We start from the raw sequence: 20,409 nt of genomic DNA on the forward strand, positions 1-20,409 counted from the left end.
GCTGCAGGATTACATTTTTTATAATTCTTTTTCATTAGCTCCCCTGAGGCTGAAATACCCGTCCGTTTACTTGTCTTTCCTGCGCTTAGCAGATACGTCCACAGCCTGCCCGTCCGGCCGCACTGGCCGTAACGTCGGCACGTTATGATTATTCGGCTGGCATATATCCTAAAATAAACTGGCACCGGGCTTTTCCTGTGATTGACAGCATAGCTGCTTTAATTATGGCTTCATTTTGCTTTTTCTGAAGGGAAGCTACCTCCTCCAAAGCCATCTACACAATAATGGCCTTAAGTTATGTCTGGGCTCTCTAATGCACCACGGGTGGTGCCTTTTAATCCAAAGCACGATAAAACAGGTAGACTGGGTGTCACACTCAGTGTAATCCTGTGACCTTGTGCTCGCTCTAAACCTTTCCACCGAGAAAATAGCCACGATCGATCATACATCCCTTGTAGGGCAGCTAAATTATTTTCCAATCACATTTCGTCTGGCAGTCCATGTTCGTCATACGAACGTTTTTTATCTCTTTTTTTTATTATAAACTTTTACTCTATTTTGTGTTTTAAGTTGCCGCGTCTTTGAAAACACTATAGATAACGCTACAGCCCTCACGAACGCAGTGAGCAGGATTTTTTTTATAGCAGCATGAAATGCTTTTCTTTGAATTATTACCGTGAAAAGGTTGAATTTCGAAAGCAGAGGCCTGAGCGGCGGGCCTGTCAATCACAGTCCCTTCCCAGGCCATCTACTGTATTTTTAGTGTCCTCTTTTACTGGACTGAAGAGAGGCTACGATCTCGTAAACACGGGCCTTTATTGAACATGAAATGACGGCCTTTTTCCCCAAAACTTCATTTTTTTCCCTTCTTCATCTTCACAGCCTTTCCATCCCTTCATCTCATTTCTGTTGCTGTCAGTCCCCAACACTCATGCCACAATTTAACCACCTGGGAATGTGACAGCAGTATATTTTATCTTCGCAGATGAAATGCTTCTGGGGGAAAACAGAAAGTCGGGGATGAAATATCACAATCCAGACAGTGCCATTTTTTTTGACTCTGATTGCTGTTTCCGCACTTATCACTTGGGGAGACCGCGGACGACGGATGGGGGGAGTTAAATTGACGGAGGGATCGCATTGACTGGGGGCTTTGGAAATTACTGAAGAGACACACGTCCCGAACGTGATCTGATTACGCCGGCTTCAGTTATACTTTCTGTACATAGACAGGCTTAATCTGATTTAACTGAATTATGAAAGATTTTGCTGTCAGAGAAGCATACGTGCAAAGCTAGCTTACGTACCAGGGGAAGAAACTTTAAAAATGAATACAATGTTCTTTCTGTCGACTGTGAGGGAGGAATGAATGTCCCTTTTATGCCCCCCCCCCCCCCCCCCCACCAACCAGTATGCAAAATACCTCGCGGCCTTGCGTTTTGGCACAGCCTGTTTCGTGTTTAGATGGGGATTGTGCGTGCGCAAGCGCGCCAGCGATTATCTCGAGGCGGTGGCAGAAATTCCTAATCGGCTGTTTATTTTGTTGGGACAGGTCTCTGGATCCAAATGTCAAGAGGCAGGGAGCCCACCCTGGTGCGGGATCAGCCGCGTGTGACGAGCGGGCGGGCAGGCAGGCGGCCGGCCGTGGGAGGAGCCTGACAGTGCCTCCGTGCTGCCGTACGCTACTAAATTGGCCCTCGCCAGGCGGCGAGCGAGCCGCGAAGAGCCCCACCACCATCTGACTGCGGAGCATGGACAAGGCTGGCCACAAAGCAGCACTAGTTAATGAGACTCGGGCCCTTGCACTTAGGACAAGCAATTATAAGAGGATTACCCCCGTCCGAGTCGCCATAGCACACCCCTCAACAGAGTGAGCATCGGCAGGGGGGTCTTCCAAAGAACTCCTCTCTGGTGGATATTTTTTATTTTTTTTTGGTAATTTTCCATTCCAACTTGACATCTCATTGGCTGTCTCTGGGCTCCACCCACCTGGCACTATGGAGTTACAGGTGGCGCTGTGGAATAAGGACTGGCCGAGCTTCCTCAAATCTTGGATAACTATTCTGCTGAGCCTTCATCTGCAGTTCTACCAGGCCGCGGGCTGCCCGCAGGAGTGCCGCTGCGACAGGACGTTTCTTTATTGCAATGACCGCAGTCTGACTTCGGTGCCTCTGGGAATACAGGAGGGCTACAAGATCCTCTTCCTCCACAACAACCAAATCAACAATGCAGGCTTCCCGCTGGAGCTGCACCACGTATCCTCGGTGGAGACCGTCTACTTGTACGGGAACCAGCTGGACGAGTTCCCCCTCAACCTGCCCCGGAACGTGCGCGTGCTCCACTTGCAGGAGAACAACATCCAGACCATCTCGCGCGCCGCTTTGGCGCAGCTCAGCCGCCTGGTGGAGCTCCACCTGGACGATAACTCCATCTCCACTGTGGGCGTGGAGGAGGGAGCATTTCGCGAGGCCGTTAGCCTGCAGATGCTCTTCCTGACCAAGAACCACTTGAGCAGCGTGCCGATCGGGCTGCCGGAGGATCTGCGCGAGCTGCGCTTGGATGAGAACCGCATTGCGTTCGTCGCTGAGGAAGCCTTCCGCAACGTCACCCGGATAGAGCGCCTTCTCCTGGATGGGAACCTGCTCACCGATGAAGACATAGCCGTAGGAACCTTCCAGGATTTAGGCAATCTCCGGGAGCTATCCCTGGCCCGAAATTCCTTGACCACCCCTCCCCCTCTCCTACCGGGGGCGGTCCTGGTCAAGCTCTCTTTGCAGGACAATCAGATGAATGAGATCCCTGTGACGGCCTTCTCCAACCTCCGGCAGCTCGAGAGACTGGACATCTCCAGCAACCAGCTGCAGTCACTGACACAGGGGGTCTTTGATGGCCTTGTCAGTCTTCGGCAGCTGACCGTTAGGAACAACTTGTGGCACTGCGACTGCGCCATTGGCTGGGTCATCTCTTGGCTGAAGGCCCTGCCACCGACACTCAACGTGCGTGGGTTCATGTGCCACAAACCAGAGAGGTTGCGTGGAATGGTGATCCGGGAGCTTGGCCTGGATGCTATCCAGTGCCCGGATGGTGCTGGGCTGCCCACTCTGGGACCTCCTATGCTCCCACACTGGCCTAATACCACTGCTGCTGTCAGTACCACCTTGCCTTCCCCGGGGCTCCCCTTAACCACATCCCCAGCCCCCTTCTTCCCAGAACCCACCGAGGATGACACCCAGAGGACGGACCCCCCTATGCCCCCGTTCCCGGATCCCCTCCAGGTTGCCTTTCACGTCGTCAACGGCACCTGCATCCAGGTGAGTTGGGAGCCCACCTTTCCCGTCACGGCCTACAAGGTGTCCTGGGTCAAGCTGGGCCAGAGCCTGAGTGGGGGCATTGCACAGGAGCGCACGGTCAGCGGGGAGCGCCAGAAGTATGACTTGACTGACCTGGAGCCCAGGTCCATGTACCGCGTCTGCGTTCATGTGCTTGACGCCTTCAACACCTATCGACCCGGAGATGACAGCGTGTGTGCCGAAGCCACCACGGGCTCGGCCTCCTTCGGCGGCCCTGAGCAGGCCACGCAGCAGGATGCCAACTCCCCGCTCCTGCTGGCCGGCCTGATTGGCGGTGCCGTTTTCGTCGTCCTGGTGGTGCTCCTCAGCGTCTTCTGCTGGCACATGCACAAAAGGGCAGGCTCCTCCTCCTCCTCGTCGAAATGGAAATACAACCGGGGCAGGAGAAAAGACGACTACTGTGAGGCGGGCACGAAGAAGGACAACTCCATCCTGGAAATGACTGAAACTAGTTTCCAGATAGTCCCCCTGAACAATGAACAACTGCTCAAAGGGGATTTCAGAATACAGCCCATTTACACTCCAAATGGGGGCATTGGCTTTAGAGACTGTCACCTCAGTAACAATAGCACAGCGTACTGCAAGAGCAATGTTCCAAACGCAGACTGCTGCCACACATGATGCTTCTCGGTTGGATGTCGAGCCTTTGTAATAAGAACCTAGTTAAATACAATACATCTGTACAAAACTATATACATTTCCGAGACCTGTCTACGATGTAATTTATACTGTGGACGATAACGTGGAATTCTGCTATCTTTTCTATTCCTTAGTAAAAAAAAAAAAAAACAAAATACAAATTGGTTTATAATTTGTTGGCTTTTGAGTGGTATTACTCAAGTGCTGTACAGATTCATTTGTACAATCAAGGTCCTCTTCTTACTTCTTACAGAAGGTGTTTGGTTTTATTTTTGAATGCCGATAGAAACTTGGTGATCTGCTAGCCAGCGTGGTGGAACGTGCTGCTGTTCCCCCGTGAGGCCACTAGAACAGCATACTGGCTGAGAGATATAATCGTCACCGAAATACAGGTCTCGTAGTTTTAAAGGAAACTGGGGAGGCCCTTTTAATGCAATCGATCGTATGACCATCCATTCAGGAAATTAACTTTTTTGGAAATGCAGTGACTCGGAAGAAGAGAGTGAATTTCAGCACCCTCTAGCCCTGTGTAGGCTGAAAGTAGACTGTTGAAAATAGCCCAGTGAATGTTTTTAGTGATATGTGAAGATTTGACTCAATTGTTGGCTCAGGCTGATATGAAAGTGCTGGCCACCAGGTGGAGCCGCTCTCACCCTCAACAGGAGATGAAGGCACGACCGCAGTACAGCAGATATGAGATGATCTCTGATCTCTGCACATGCCAGTGTTCTTTAATTTTGCTTATTAATTTATGCTGCAATACTCTTGTCTTTAACAAATAACTAACACAGATAAGCAGCTTCCAGACTTTCAATTATCCGGAACACGTTAAAATGCTACATTAAAATGGGAACTTTGAATGTGGGACTAAATTATATGTTTTTGATTTCTTATATTAATCAGTAGGATGAATGCTGTATTCAAACAATACACAGTACGAACTGCACATACAGATAAAACACCAAGGCAACAAAAAATAGCTGTTTTTGTTTACTGTGATGAATTAGTGTGGAATTAGAATAATTATGCCATCCATTATGGCCTGTGAAATATTTCGGGTTTAGCATTGATTAATAACCATTGTGTCAGTAAATGAATGTTTATTTATTTGTTTATCTTGCTTTTGAGTTCAAATACGATCCAAAAGATTGGCTAGGCTTAATGAAGTGGAGTCGCACCCGAGTTGTAACTCTGCTATGTGCTGCCTGGGACAGGTTCCAGACCCCCCAGCCGCAGCCCTCCATCAGATAAACAGTTGGACGATTGATGGATGGATAAATTAATTTATAAATAACCAATGCTGATCCATCAGAACAGGAAAATACTCACGTTATCAAGATGACTTAAGTTAGAAGAAGAAGATAAGATGTTTTACTGAAAATTAATCTTTTTTTCTTCTTCTTCCATGGTCAGTGAAACCACCTGTAGTTTAAATATATAAAGCCTGAGAGTCCTTTCGTCCTCCTAGTCAAAGACATGATCTTCCCTGGCAAGATGTTGTTTCAGGCCCTTTTCAAAGAAAGTCTGCTGGCTCCTACCCTACTGTGCTCCAGTAATCCCTCCAAGAAAGGAGCGAGACATTCAGACTCGTTTCAGAAAAGAAGGAATCAGAAAATAAAGAAGGAAAACATAGATGTGTGAATGTGTCTTTAGATTTGTCCTTTGCAGGGGAAAAATAAATGATCATTGATTTAATTTGAACAGCACAATATTATTATTCGTTCAAGAGGAAACAGGAGGAAATCCAGGCAGAAGTGATGATAGTGTTTTCTGCGAACACCAATGTGTTTCGACTGTGATTATCATCAATAACACCAGTAATAGATTGTTTTGTACGTTCAGCAAGTGCTACAAAGATCACATCGGCATCTGCTTTCCGTGCCATCCATCTGAGAAGGCTCACATTAGTTTTATTTGTTAGCTGTGCGGGACAAAGTACCATTAACAGCGTATTATGCTATTTGGTGGCAAGATGAAGATAGCGTCACAATTTAGAGTCCTTTCTGGCTTCATAAAATGGAAGATGCTTATCAAACAGTGATCTTTTGAAGTGAGCCAAATCTGTTCACCTTATTTATTATTATTATTATTATTTTATTATTATTATCGAGTCTCTTCAAACAAGTTCAATGAGTAATCACAATAGACAAAATAGTTCAGAAATAATGTAGAGTGATTATTACGCAGTATAAATGTCGGTTTTGTGGATTACATAGACAAAAATTTTTAATAAATCTGAGTCAGAATACAGACAAATACAAAAAATATATTAAAGGTCAGCTCTACTCATACCTGGAATTTGGATTTTTATGCTACTTGAAATCTGTTTTTGATTTAAGGATTCTCAGTAATTACTACGCAGTAAATTATTATTATTATTATTATTATTATTATTATTATTATTATTATTATTATTATTACAGTGTGTGGAACATTTTTGGATCAGATTTATATTGACCTAAGCAAAGGTTCTCTTCCATATATATAAAAATTAGATTCGAAGACTGCATTGATTTTTGTGAAACAGCCATTTTCCAAACAGTAGTATACCCCGGTATGTTGTGTTTACTGTGACAATTAGTAATACTACCTTTTATCTCATTACTGCTCTTTTTGCCAGTTCCATGCTTTACATTCTGTTTGCATTTTCAGCCGACATCTAAATCTGTTACCCTCTTTAGGAACCAAAGTTTACTTTTTTCTCCTAGAAAATATTGTTGTTGTATGATGTATGTGCCTTGAATTTAACTTACAGTGTAAAATCTTTGAAACCTTTAAATGTTTTTTGCACAAAATGTAAATACAAAAGTGAAGCTTTTTGGAAATAAAAAAGCCATGGTTTAATTTTATTTTAAATTTATTTATACTCTCATTTAATCTTTTTCAATTGCAAACCAAACATTTTTTTCCCCAGTTCTTACAAATCCTCCTTAGGACCCATCATATTTTGACCCCACCAAGATTAAGTTTATTTTTTTCCTCCAATACTTTTGAATTTTTTTATCCATTTAGGTCTTAATTTCACAATTTAAATGTGCCATTTACTGTACGTAACAAATATCTCTGTTCATTTTAACATTTTCTGTTACAGTTGTAAATACAGTAATGTTGTAAATGTTGGGTTCTGCAGATTCACTTCAGGGTCTGTAACAGGTGTTTACGGCACGCTGGACCTTTGATGAACACTGTCAATGGGGCGGATGACTCCTCTTTGCATGTACAGCCCCCAGAATGGCTGAACTGTTTCAGTGTGACCCTGAACGATCCACGCGTGTCTCAGAGGAGGGATATTCACGCTCAGCTGCATCTGTAATTTATATGGAACAGGGCTCTGCACAGTAGATAAACTGATATCAGGAGACGAATTCACCAAGTGCACTCTGGGGGCTGGAGCAAACTCTGCTGGTGCTCATTAATGGGGGACGTGAATCAATCAGCCGAGGACTCCAGCGACAAGGCGCTCGTATAAAAGAAGAATAAAACCTCTTTATTAACTTCAGCACTTTTTTTTTTTCTTGGCGAGCCCCGATTTTCCATGATCTCGCACCGTTTGTTATTCCCGGCCTTCGTTCGGGGACATCTAGGCCTGGCGTGCTCTGGTAACCGCCAGCTGCGGACGGAGCCCACACCGCTGAGGGCGCCGCTGAGGTAGCTAGCCCCTGGCGCTATAACAGCTGCAGTGAGACGGAGGGACGGTTCAGCCGGCTTAATTCAGTGAGCCCTTAGGGTCATGCAGCCTGATTTCCCCAGTCTTATTCAGAGTTATTTACTAAGCCTCCCATGTGTGAGACTACGTCCCGGAACTGATGGGTTCTTTCCATTCTAATAAACACCCATCAGGGACTGGGGGGTGATGGCAAGTCCCGTTTCAGGGACCCGATTTGAGTTCATTAGTGTCCATCTGCAGATAGAAGGAGCACAGCTTATCATTAAACTACGGCAAAAGCAGGCAGTAAGATCAAATCTCCTTGTTTTTAGGCAAGATTTTCACTATGAATCCTAAATTAAAATCCAAATTGTGAATTGAGCTATGAGCTATGATTTGTTATTTCTTAGTTGTCCTATGTGGCTGACATAGAGGTTCTTTACAGACATAAAACAACTTACATCCATCATTACTTTTCCATATAATGTATATTTCATGTTTTATTTTACTTACATTATGGTATTTTGTAACAATATTCACCTGCTAAAAGTTTCAGACTGGATTCCAAATAATACTATTCCATTCAGTATTTTTATTGTCCCGATACTATCTACCCCCCAAAATTATTTATTTTCTTCATCAAGATTAATTAAGTTTTTATTGAGGTACAAAATTTGTTACCTAAAATGTGACTGAGATCTTGGGCAAGTCAAAGACATTGACCTTTTTATTCTGAAGCAATTGTATGATTTTGACTCTAGCATCTTTTGCTCTTCGGCCTTCTATGTACATGTACTGTAAGCACTATGACGATTCCTAACCTGACTGAGAATACCCCTAAATGTATATATCTGCCAAGAATATATCTGACATAATGGCCAGTGGTCTTTTCAGCTACCTGAGCATTTGAGTAAAATTTTTATTGTCTAACTGAAAGTGTCATCAAAAGCAATGAAATGTAGAATTTGTGGAGTCCAAATGCTTCTACAAGGTGCAGTATGTCTGTTTTTAGAAATGAGATTTTATTTTTTTTGTTGAGAATTTGGTGATTAGTGATGAAATGTGTCCTCTGCATTTAACCCAAATGTGACATCGTGACATAGCAGGGGGCAGCTAATTCAGCGCCCGGGGAGCAGTGCTGGGGGGCGGTACCTTGCTCAGGGTACCTCAGTGCTGCCTTGGTGGTTAGGGATTTGAACCTGCAATCGTTCAATTACAAGTATGCTTCCCTAACCGTTAAGCGACTACTGCCCACATTGTGCATTATGCCCTGGCCTACCTGGGATAACCCCCACCCCCCACCCCCCCAAAAAAAAAAAAAAAAAGCTGTACCAGATAAATGGGTGGACAGACGGACAGATTTGCCTACTTCCATGGATTAGAATTTTTTTAAATGATAAAAAGTTGGCAGTGAAGGATCTGAATGCAGACTATGCAAAATAATAAGCATTAGGATTATAACTGCTGTAGTCTTCTATGTTGTCAAAGGGCATTTTAAAATAATATCCTTTATTACAGCTCACCATTACATCATTATTTGAGTGGCCACGCCTGTTTGCTAACTCAGGCAGCCTGCTGCTCTAGAACTCGAGAACTTTAAATACACAGCAGGGTCAAGAAGTTCAGTTACTGTGCAGCATCATAATGGCTAAGACACCTGATCCAAGTGGTTTTAAAGTTGGTGTGAGTGTCGGTGCCAGAATTGCAGTTCCAGCTCTCAGAAAGAGCCGCCCTCCTGGGATTTTCGCGCACTACAATGTCTGGAGTTTACAAAGAATGTGGCGTTTCTATGGCCAAAACACCTTGTTAATAGGAGAAGTTAGGGGAGAATGGCCGGACTCATTAAAACTAAAAGAAAAGTTAGAAATACAAGAATAACAGCTGAGTACAACACAGAAGTCATCTATGCTTGAAGCAGTTCTGAAGGCTAACATGGGTCCTGCCCCAGTATTAGCTAAGGGGACTTAATACAGTGGGTTCTACCTAGTACTATCTTGGATATCTAATAAAGCAGGTCCTATCTGGTACTAGCTAGTTGTACTAATAAAGCAAGTCCTACCTGATACTAGCTAGCTGTACACAATACAGTGGGTTCTACCCAGTACTATCTCGGTTATCTAATAAATCCGGTCCTATCTGGTACAAGCTAGTTGCATTAATAAAGCAAGTCCTACCCGATACTAGCTAGCTGTACATAATAAAGTGGGTCCCACCCAGTAGTACCTACAGTAGGTCTTCCTAATAAAGTGGGTCCTACCCAGTACTAGCTAGGTGTTCTTAATAAAGTGGGTCCTACCCAGTACTAGCTATGTGTCCCTAATAAAGTGGGTCCTACTCAGTACTAGCTAGGTGTTCCTAATTAAGTGGGTCTTACCCAGTACTAGCTAGGTGTCCCTAATTAAGTGGGTCCTACGCAGTACTAGCTAGGTGTCCCTAATAAAGTGGGTCCTACCCAGTACTAGCTATGTGTCCCTAATAAAGTGGGTCCTACCCAGTACTAGCTATTTGTGTCCCTAATAAAGTGTGTCCCACACAGTACTAGCTAGGTCTTCCTAATAAAGTGGGTCCTACCCAGTACTAGCTAGGTGTTCTTAATAAAGTGGGTCCTACCCAGTACTAGCTATGTGTCCCTAATAAAGTGGATCCTACTCAGTACTAGCTAGGTGTTCCTAATTAAGTGGGTCCTACCCAGTACTAGCTATTTGTGTCCCTAATAAAGTGGGTCCTACCCAGTACTAGCTAGGTGTTCCTAATTAAGTGGGTCCTACGCAGTACTAGCTATTTGTGTCCCTAATAAAGTGGGTCCTACCCAGTACTAGCTATGTGTCCCTAATAAAGTGGGTCCTACCCAGTACAAGCTAGGTGTTCCTAATAAAGTGGGACCTATGCAGTACTAGCTAGGTGTCCCTAATAAAGTGGGTCCCACCCAGTACTAGCTAGGTGTCCCTAATAAAGTGGGTCCTACCCAGTACTAGCTATGTGTCCCTAATAAAGTGGATCCTACCCAGTCCTAGCTAGGTGTTCCTAATAAAATGGGTCCTACCCAGTACTAGCTATGTGTCCCTAATAAAGTGGGTCCTACCCAGTACTAGCTAGGTGTTCCTAATAAAATGGGTCCTACCCAGTACTAGCTATGTGTCCCTAATAAAGTGGGTCCTACCCAGTACTAGCTATGTGTCCCTAATAAAGTGGGTCCTACTCAGTACTAGCTAGGTGTTCCTAATTAAGTGGGTCTTACCCAGTACTAGCTAGGTGTCCCTAATTAAGTGGATCCTACGCAGTACTAGCTAGGTGTCCCTAATAAAGTGGGTCCTACCCAGTACTAGCTATGTGTCCCTAATAAAGTGGGTCCTACCCAGTACTAGCTATTTGTGTCCCTAATAAAGTGTGTCCCACACAGTACTAGCTAGGTCTTCCTAATAAAGTGGGTCCTACCCAGTACTAGCTAGGTGTTCTTAATAAAGTGGGTCCTACCCAGTACTAGCTATGTGTCCCTAATAAAGTGGATCCTACTCAGTACTAGCTAGGTGTTCCTAATTAAGTGGGTCCTACCCAGTACTAGCTATTTGTGTCCCTAATAAAGTGGGTCCTACCCAGTACTAGCTAGGTGTTCCTAATTAAGTGGGTCCTACGCAGTACTAGCTATTTGTGTCCCTAATAAAGTGGGTCCTACCCAGTACTAGCTATGTGTCCCTAATAAAGTGGGTCCTACCCAGTACAAGCTAGGTGTTCCTAATAAAGTGGGACCTATGCAGTACTAGCTAGGTGTCCCTAATAAAGTGGGTCCCACCCAGTACTAGCTAGGTGTCCCTAATAAAGTGGGTCCTACCCAGTACTAGCTAGGTGTCCCTAATAAAGTGGGTCCTACCCAGTACTAGCTAGGTGTCCCTAATAAAGTGGGTCCTACCCAGTACTAGCTAGGTGTTCCTAATAAAATGGGTCCTACCCAGTACTAGCTATGTGTCCCTAATAAAGTGGGTCCTACCCAGTACTAGCTAGGTGTTCCTAATAAAATGGGTCCTACCCAGTACTAGCTATGTGTCCCTAATAAAGTGGGTCCTACCCAGTACTAACTAGGTGTTCCTAATAAAGTGGCATAAAGGTACACTGCATGGCCAGAAGTATCCAGGCAGCCATTCAAATTAGGGGATAGGTTATTTAGGCATAACCTTTGCTAACACAGGTGTATCATTAAGTCACCCATACAATCTCCAGCAGAACACAGCGGCAGTAGAGTGACTCTTGCTGAAGAGCTCAGTTACTCGCACCATGGCCCCATCATAAGACACCATCTTCCCTAAGTCAGTTCATAAAATTTCTGCCCTGCTAGAGCTGCCCTGGTCAACCGTAAGTGAAGTGATTGTGAAGTGGAAACGTTTGGGAGCGACAAAGAGCTCAGCGGCAGAGTGGTAGGGCCATGCAGACTGAGAGGAAAAGCGCGCTGAAGCGCTTTGCACGTAAAAATCGCATGTCCTCGGCTGGAACACTCACTGCCGAGCTTGCAGGCTGTCTCTGGAAGGACGTCAGCACTGCTCCTCAGAGGCCTCGCAGCACAGCATTCCACGGGAGAGCAGCCGAAAGCGGGCCTGAGATCAGCGAGTGTGGTGCCAAGTGCCTGCTGGAGAGTGCTGTAAAGCTGGGGAGGTGGGGGAAGCCCGGGGAGTCAATCTCTCTGCCACCGTGATGTGTGTGTGTGTGTGGGAGGCGGCGGGGGGCATTCTCCTGGGCTGGGTCATGGGTCATGGCATCAGTCTGGTGTGTTCTAGTAAGAATATAACTGAGGTTTATATATATATATATATATATATATATATATATATATATGTGTGCGTGTTTGTGTGTGTGAGTATGCATAGTGGCACTCTGTTATTTATATAAAATAAGATTATTATACATCTTCCTCTTCAAACCAGCTGCAACCCATTAAAAAGAGCTAGAGAGGAAAAAAATCTCAAAGCATTAAATTATTCCAAAAAAATGGCGCATCAATGTAAAAAAAGTACATATGTTTGCAGAAAAAACATTCCCATATCAGAGACAGAGTTGACTTTATTCACCAAGTACATGGAAGTACATTTGATGCTTTCTGCTCTCCTGACACACACACGCACACACACACACACACACACACACATATACATGTTTGATCTTCGTGGGAATCATACATTAATTTCAATAGGGAAAACCTAATCCCAAAAATGAATGGTGTGAGTGTGTGTGTGTGTGTGTGTATTTGTGTGGTCCAGGTATACCTTACCTCACGGGGACCAAATGTCCCCATAACTTCATGAACACCCATTCTTTCCCTTATGCGGACCAGTTTCCTGTGAAGTGGAAGTGAAAACTCTATTTAATAAAAGACCATGACTGCAATGAAAAAACTAAAAAATTGACTGCAATGAAAAAACTAAACTAAAAATGTTAAGTTTGTCTTAGTTAGCATTAGCATTTTTCCCATAGAAATGAATATTGGACCCCAAAAAGGTATGATCACATGACTATGTGCGTCTGTGTGCGTGTGTGTGTGTACATGTGTGTGTGTACATGTGTGTGTGTACATAAGAACATACACGCACACACACAGCAGACACTTGCCCGTTCCCCCTATTAAGTGAACACACAAGAATATCTCATCACGCCCCAGCTCAGGATTCCCCTGGCAACCGGCGGACCTCGTAGATAATCTGCCACAACATGTCAGTGCACTCCCGTTACACCATGTGAGTGTGTCGCGCACAGGGAGCCGGGGATTTGGCACGGGACCAGCAGCTTAATGGGGGAGTAGATGGGGTAAGGGGGGGGGGGCAATCACTAAACAAACACTATTGAAGGGCGGTGGCTTGATACTGAATATATAAACAAAAAATCCAGAAGTATGTTTGTCTGAGGTTGGGAAATGATGAGAATGAAGTATAAGGAGAAAAGTACATCCAAACACACACACACACACACACACACACACACAGACCCGTACTTTGTGGGGACCGTCCATTCATTTCTATGGGCAAAACTCTCAATGGCAACCATAACCTTAACCAGAACTAACCAAACAAAACACAATGTTTTAGTTTTTTGATTACAGTCAAGGATTTTCATTAAATTGAATTTGTCCTTCTGGGGACTGGAAAAATGGTCCCACCTCGTACAACATCAGATTAACAGATTTTTATCACATTGTAGGGACACACACACACACACACAGCAGGAGGACTAAATTAACCCAGATACTGCCCCCCCCCCAAAAAAAATAGATAAAAAACAAACCTGGAGCCATGTCAACCTTTCATTGATTTCATCCACTTCCTCTTTCACTCAGTCCTTCTTGATGTATCTCCAGATTTACCCAAAACATCAAAACTTCAAGTAGCCGCTCTGAATGTATTTTCCCTCCAGATCCCAGCTTAATGCCCCCACTCATTTCCCTGCCACCCTTATTCCAGAAGCTTCCACAGACTCTCGTCGACCAGGCTTATAATCTTAGGACTCTGGAGGAAAATTAGGCACTGGATTCACCTTATCCTTGAAAAATGGTGCCGGATTTAGAAAACTCCCGTCTTGTTAACATAAAATCAATACTCTCCTACAACAACGTCACATGACCACACTCTGTCCATATTATGTATGATATTTCCTACCCCCCTATTATCTCTATTGGCTTGTTTAGGCTTAGTGACTATCTTATTGCCAGAAAGCCCATTCAAAAGGAAACACTAAAAAACATTGACAATTTTTGCATATGCCATAATCTATGCATACAGTCTATTTTCCTAGTGATAATATTTATTTGGTTAATTGAGTTTTTGTAACACGTAAGCACACCAGTGGTTTGCCTAAGCCCAAAAATCTCATACAGCGAAAACTCTCAGTGCTTAATCATCAAGGAAACATATGGGTCTTAGTGATGTTGGCAAAACTAAATGTTTGTTTTGCTTTTTTCATTTGCTCCATTTCGTTTCACTGGAAATAGGACATTTGATATATTTTTTAATACAGCTAAAAGTGTCTGCTGCAGGTTCCTCACAGCTCCCCGTGTTGCATGCATTCATGCAGGAATGTACGGTCACTGGCAACTTTGTTAGGAACAGCATTTTAATATGTTGTAGGACCCTCCCCCGCAGCCCCACTCTCCGAACAGCCCAAACTCTGCATTGCATGGACTCATCACGTTGCTGGAGGCATTCCTGAGACATTATCGTCCATGTTGACATGATTGCATCACATAATTGCTGCGGATTTGTAGGCCGCAATCTCCTCTTCAACTGCACCTCAATAGTACTCTATTGGATTAAGATCTGGTGACTATAGAGACCAGAGAAGTAACTGATGTCATTGTCATGTTCATAGAAGCAGTCTGGAGTGACTTGTGCTTTGTGACATTTGCACATAAATCCTGCTGAAAGTAACCATAAGGAGATTGGTAAATTGTGGCCATAGAGGGATGTACATGGTTAGTAACAACACCCATACAGACTATGGTTTGGAAAATTATGTTCAGTTGGTATTTGTGTGGACCAAAAACACATTACAACCATTACTGCGCCATCAAAAGTCTGTTGACACATGGTAGGTTGGGTCCATGGATTCATGCTGTTCGCAGTTCTGCATGTCGCAGCGGCGAGATTCATCAAACTAGGCAACATTTTTCCAGTCTTCAACAGTCCAGTTTCAGTGAGTCTGTGCTCCCAGCAGCCTCAGTACTCAATGTTGTCTTCTGTTGATGTAACCCATCCACCTCAGCGTTTGACATGTTGTGTGCTCCGAGATGCTTTTTTGTTCGCCCCTGTTGTACAGAGTGGTTATGTGCAGTCTTCCTGTCAGCTCGAAACAGTCTGGCCATTCTCCTCAGACCTCTCTTACCAGCAAGGTATTTCCACCCACAAAACTCTATGTAAACTCTAAAGACTCTGGTGTGTGAAACTCCCAGGAAATCAGAAGGTTCTGAAATACTCAAAGCGCTCTGTGGTTTGACATATAAGTGATTTTGACCAACAACCATGCTTGAGGTCAAAGTCAAATAGATCACATGTTTAGATATTTGCATGAACGAGCAAGTGTACAAGTGTTCCCTCACAGCAAATAGTAAACCCACGCACTCGTCTTTACATTTTCTGTAACTATGTGCCCTTGCCAGGGTTACAAGGGGTCTGGAGCCTATGGGCAGAAGGCAGTAACCACCCAAGATGGGGTAAAAACCCATCACAAGGGACACTCACACACCATGCGCACCTATAGGCAATTCAGCAACTCCATTTTACCTCAGCATGTTTTTGGACTGTGAAGGAAAACCAGAGTACCTGGAGAAAACTCCATGATGGTACAGTACAGGGAGAACATGCAAACTCCACACACATGGAACCCTGGTGGAGCACTTGAACCCTAGTCCCAGAGATGTGAGGCCGCCATGCCACAAAGGTTAAACGCACGGGGTTAAAAAAATAGACCTTAGCAGGCCCAGCCCTGGGTGTTCTGATGTTCTAGGCAAGATTCTGCTGAACTGAGAATAAAAACAAGCCTTAAAATCTGAGGGCTGGTATTTTGACTTTAGGAATTGCTTAGTTCCTATCTACTGTTGTTTAGACTGGAAGAAAATTAATCTATAAAATCCCCAGTTTTCTGGAGATCATATTCAGTTCAGCAGCCCCCTGATGTTTATCAAGCTAACCATCAGATCTTTTATCCTTCTGGTTCAGACTTTCCTGTTGCCTGCTCACCAAAGGCTGAGGGATAAACAATGCAAGGCAATCCAAAGGAATTTACCCAGGGCCCAGACGGACCGCACGTCGACCCAGTGCCTCTTCCAAAAAGATCCCTTTTTTCTGCTATTCACCCTCGGCGTGCATTGTCAGAAACCTTGGACGCCTCCCTAGTTTCAGTCATCAAACATGCATCTAAACTTTATAATAAAAAATAAAAACAAGACGTTATGGTTAGTCAGACTTATGCATTTTAAATTATACTCAACAGTTATGGGGGCAGTAATGATATGGAAGATTTTTTTTTTTTTTTTTAGCTCTGCTGCCTGGAAACGTGAAACGGTGGATTCGCCGTCTGCCGGTTGTTTTGAAATTGCGGCTTTGCGCAAAGCCGCCTGACAGCCCAGGGAGATGAAGGAAGCGCGCGAGGGAGCCAAGGGACCCGCGCCGGCTCCTGTGAGCGAGGTGCCCGCCTTCCCGTCTTCCACGATAGCCCAGAATCGGAGCGGATTCCCACGGAGTGCCGTGTAGCGCAATAACAAACAAGAAAAAAATCCCAAAGTCTGCTCGCAGCTTACTACTTCTGAACACTTTGAACAACAAAGCTATTTGTTCTTTGACGCACCATAAAGGAAATAGATTGCGTAACCTTCAAGGCCCCCAACACATCTGAATATTGCATTTTCAGTAACACTAAAGCCCATTTCTACATACTGTCATTCCGACACATTTTATGAGCCAAATGTAAAGGATGAACTTCAGCCTTAAATAGTGGTGATTCAGATCACATTAGATGACTCTCTTTTTGTTATGTTATTCTAGTATTGTTGTAGGTGTTAGTAGTAGTACTAGTAGCAGTAAGAATATTAATAATGATAATAGAAAAATGTTCATTCAAGTATTACAAGGTAATGAAAACAATAGGCAGTAAGGGTCTGCTGACAAATTACAGGCAATTAGATACATGCAATTAGACAATGTTTGTATTTAATGGCTGTTAGTTTATACAGATACTTACTTAAAATGTGTTTAAAGGCCTTAGCTATTCATAGAGTCCTAGTCTTGCTGTGCTGTGAGACTGAAGCTTGCTCAGCTTTGTAGTTCCTGCATTCATCCTGACCTCTGCCATTCCAAAGTCCTTTATAAGAATCCCATTAATGCGTCCCAGCTAATAAATACGAACGTATCACATGAAAGCCTCGCTTACACTTCACACTAACACTGCGTGTGACACAGGAACTACTTCTATTCATTTCTAGCTTTGTGCATCAAAGGAGACTTTCATCTTCTGCCTCCGCTGGACTTTGAATTAGAATAGAGGTATTTGAAGATTAAAAAAAAATAAAAAATGAGAGATTCATTTGGAAGGCACGTCCTTTTAATGTATGGATCTAACAATAGTAAATTTCTTTTGGTGGAGGAGTAGTCGAACTTGGGTAATTGCATCTGTGAGTGTCCTAATACTTTACAAACCTGGAGCTCAATATGGCATAATCGTCTGAAAAGGAAGCCATTAAAGACACATGCTTTATTACAATCTTTATCATATTCTAATGCTGTGTTGCTGTTCCTAATCTCTTCTATTTTCAATATTAGCCTATACTTTTATAGTGGTGAAAAAGAAATTGGCATTTTTTAAGCATGTATGTTAATTTCATACAAAAATTTCTGTTTAAATTCAGATTGAGCTGGGGCAGCCTGAACATGGTAAATGAACAGACAGTAGTAACCTGTATTTATTTATTTTTTTTTTTGTGCATGGAAATGTTCTCTTATGCTAACTGCATATAATTTAAGGTCGCGTTGCAATAAAAGGAAAAGCACAAGGATTCATTTTATTTATCAAACATGATCAAAAAACAGGAATATGATTTTTTTTATCGTTTTTTTTCCCCCTTGACAGTTATCTTATATGTAAGGAACTAATTTGCAGCTTAGTTGGTCTTTTCCTCAGAAATTCAGTTCACAAAGTCAACCCCTCCAAAACCCAGTATGAAAGAACAATTTAAATGATTAAAGCACCACCTGCTAAGGAATCGAGGCCAGATTCGGAGACTGTTTGCGGCCTGGAATTGTTAGCACAGCTTCCTGAGGAGTGCCATTAAGCGTTCTTGACGCACAGATAGACAGAGACAGCCCCGAGTTTCACATGGCTGGTGTCCCTGAGAAAGGCACCAAGACTATTCCCCAAATAAGTGCCAAAACCAATATGTCACATTTTCCAATTTTTCTCCCCCGGCTTTGAAGGAAGCAGGAACACATATGAGCCAAATGAGTCACCCTTACAGGTATTAGAAGTAGCCACGCCCGTATTTTTCTCCCAATCAGGTGCATGGAGCATGTACGTGCCCACAAGTCTTTCCCCTTAGGCCAAGGGAAACAAAAGAGTTAAGGTGGCAGACCCCCAAATTCTGCTTCCTAGAACGATTCGTGTTCTGTGGAGATAACGGGGATGCAGGGCTTAAAGCGGAGCTCCATTGCAAATGAGAGCATAAACTTAGCCTCCTGCTCCAAGACTCATTTAATATGATGGAGCCTTCGGAATCTGGAGAGCACAGAAAAGAAACAAAGTGCTAATTAAGGATATGGCGCAGATGCTTCTGCTCGTTGCGTATTAACTTTTGATGCATACCCAGTTTAGCCGTAAGGGCTTCGCTCGCTCAGAGTTCCAGATGTACTTCATTAATGTTACCACCAGCAGTGTCTTTGGGGCCCGTAGCCCAGTGTGGTCACGGGATTAGGGTTTGGGAGCATCGTCTCCCAGCACACTCACAGAGACTCCACTTTCGACATCACTGTTTCCCAGTGCGGTTCTTAGGGACCCACATACAGTCCACATTTTTGCTCCCGCACAGCTGGGAGGAAGCAAAAATGTGAACTGTCTGGCAGGGAGCTGGGAGGGATCAAAAACATGGACCGACTGAGGGTTCCCAGGACTGGATTGGGAAATGCTGTTCTACATCTCTCTGCATCCATCAGCCCAGTCGTTTACTGACAGGCGTCTGGTGATGAGGGGGAGGAAATGTTAAAATCTATATTCAGGTTTTGATTCGATAAACAGCATTTCATTTTCAGGATTTTTATTAAGACTTCTGTTATGTTTTGTTCTCTTGTTTTTTTAATGGGAAACAACTTCACAGGGCAAAGGACAAGAGACCTCATTATTGTATAGAACCAGATAAAATGGCTGCATACCAAATGTAATTTAGTGTGACAGGGTGGAATCTGGGTTGGGTTTCGGCTTGCATTTAGACGTTGGATGAAAGCGAGATAAGGACAGATGAGAGTTTTCAGGCTGTTCTCAGAGAGCCCCAGCACTGCTCAGCTAATGATGCAATTTGTCCTTCGGGAAACGAGAGGGTAACAGTAAAACATGTATGAGAAGCACTTATTCTTCGAGAAGTTTAGAAGCAGCCAATGAGCAGCTTGTAACAACTCAGAAGGATATGTTAAGTTGCAACCACATCTCCAGATATTTCAGAACTTGACCAAAATGCAAAATGGCAGGGGAGTCTTGGCAAAGAAACCGACAGATTGTAGAACAGATACTTCCACGAGACCCACACGCTGCCGTCTTTCCGGAAAGTACCTTAAGCATTAGCCCTCATTATCAGCGCATGTGTTTTTAGGCAGGTCGCAGGGAGAGTATGCTTTATATTTTGCTGTGCGTTTATTTAATTTGCTTAAAAACCATGTTACCTTATTAAAAACAGGCGATGGTTGCGAGAGCTTGAGTCTGTACCAGGAAATACAGAGCACAAGGCAGCTAAGAACTAGATGGGGTGGGAATCATCATCTCCGTAACCTGCATGGCTTGGGGTTGTGCAAGTGACCGGAGAACCTGAACAAAAATCCCTGAGGTACCACAAAGGCAGGAAACATGCCGAGCTGGAGACAGATTTAGACGCCCACCCTGGGGCGTCCGAGGCATCAATGCGACCCACTAGTCCACCGTGGCTGGCTCATAAAAGCATTCTGTTTATGGTCATCATCACGGCCGTGCAAGCCCACAGACACAAATAACTTGAGAACAAAGACAATTTGAGTCGTCAACATCGATGTAATGGGATAAATCTGCACA

At 43.9% G+C, this 20,409-nt stretch overlaps 1 protein-coding gene across 2 annotated transcripts in view; it reads left to right on the forward strand.

Moving 5' to 3' along the window:
- Positions 1 to 6,838, forward strand: part of flrt2 (fibronectin leucine rich transmembrane protein 2) — a 29,426-nt gene extending 22,588 nt beyond the window's left edge. For both annotated transcript variants that reach the window (XM_048986033.1, XM_048986034.1), the window contains exon 3: positions 1,553 to 6,838. In XM_048986033.1, the coding sequence (XP_048841990.1) occupies positions 1,998 to 3,971 (1,974 nt within the window). In that variant the 5' untranslated portion in view covers positions 1,553 to 1,997 and the 3' untranslated portion in view covers positions 3,972 to 6,838. The remainder of the gene's footprint in view (positions 1 to 1,552) is intronic.
- The last annotated feature ends 13,571 nt before the right edge of the window (positions 6,839 to 20,409 follow it).

Source organism: Brienomyrus brachyistius, chromosome 19 (genome assembly GCF_023856365.1).
Source record: "Brienomyrus brachyistius isolate T26 chromosome 19, BBRACH_0.4, whole genome shotgun sequence".
NCBI lineage: Eukaryota > Metazoa > Chordata > Actinopteri > Osteoglossiformes > Mormyridae > Brienomyrus > Brienomyrus brachyistius.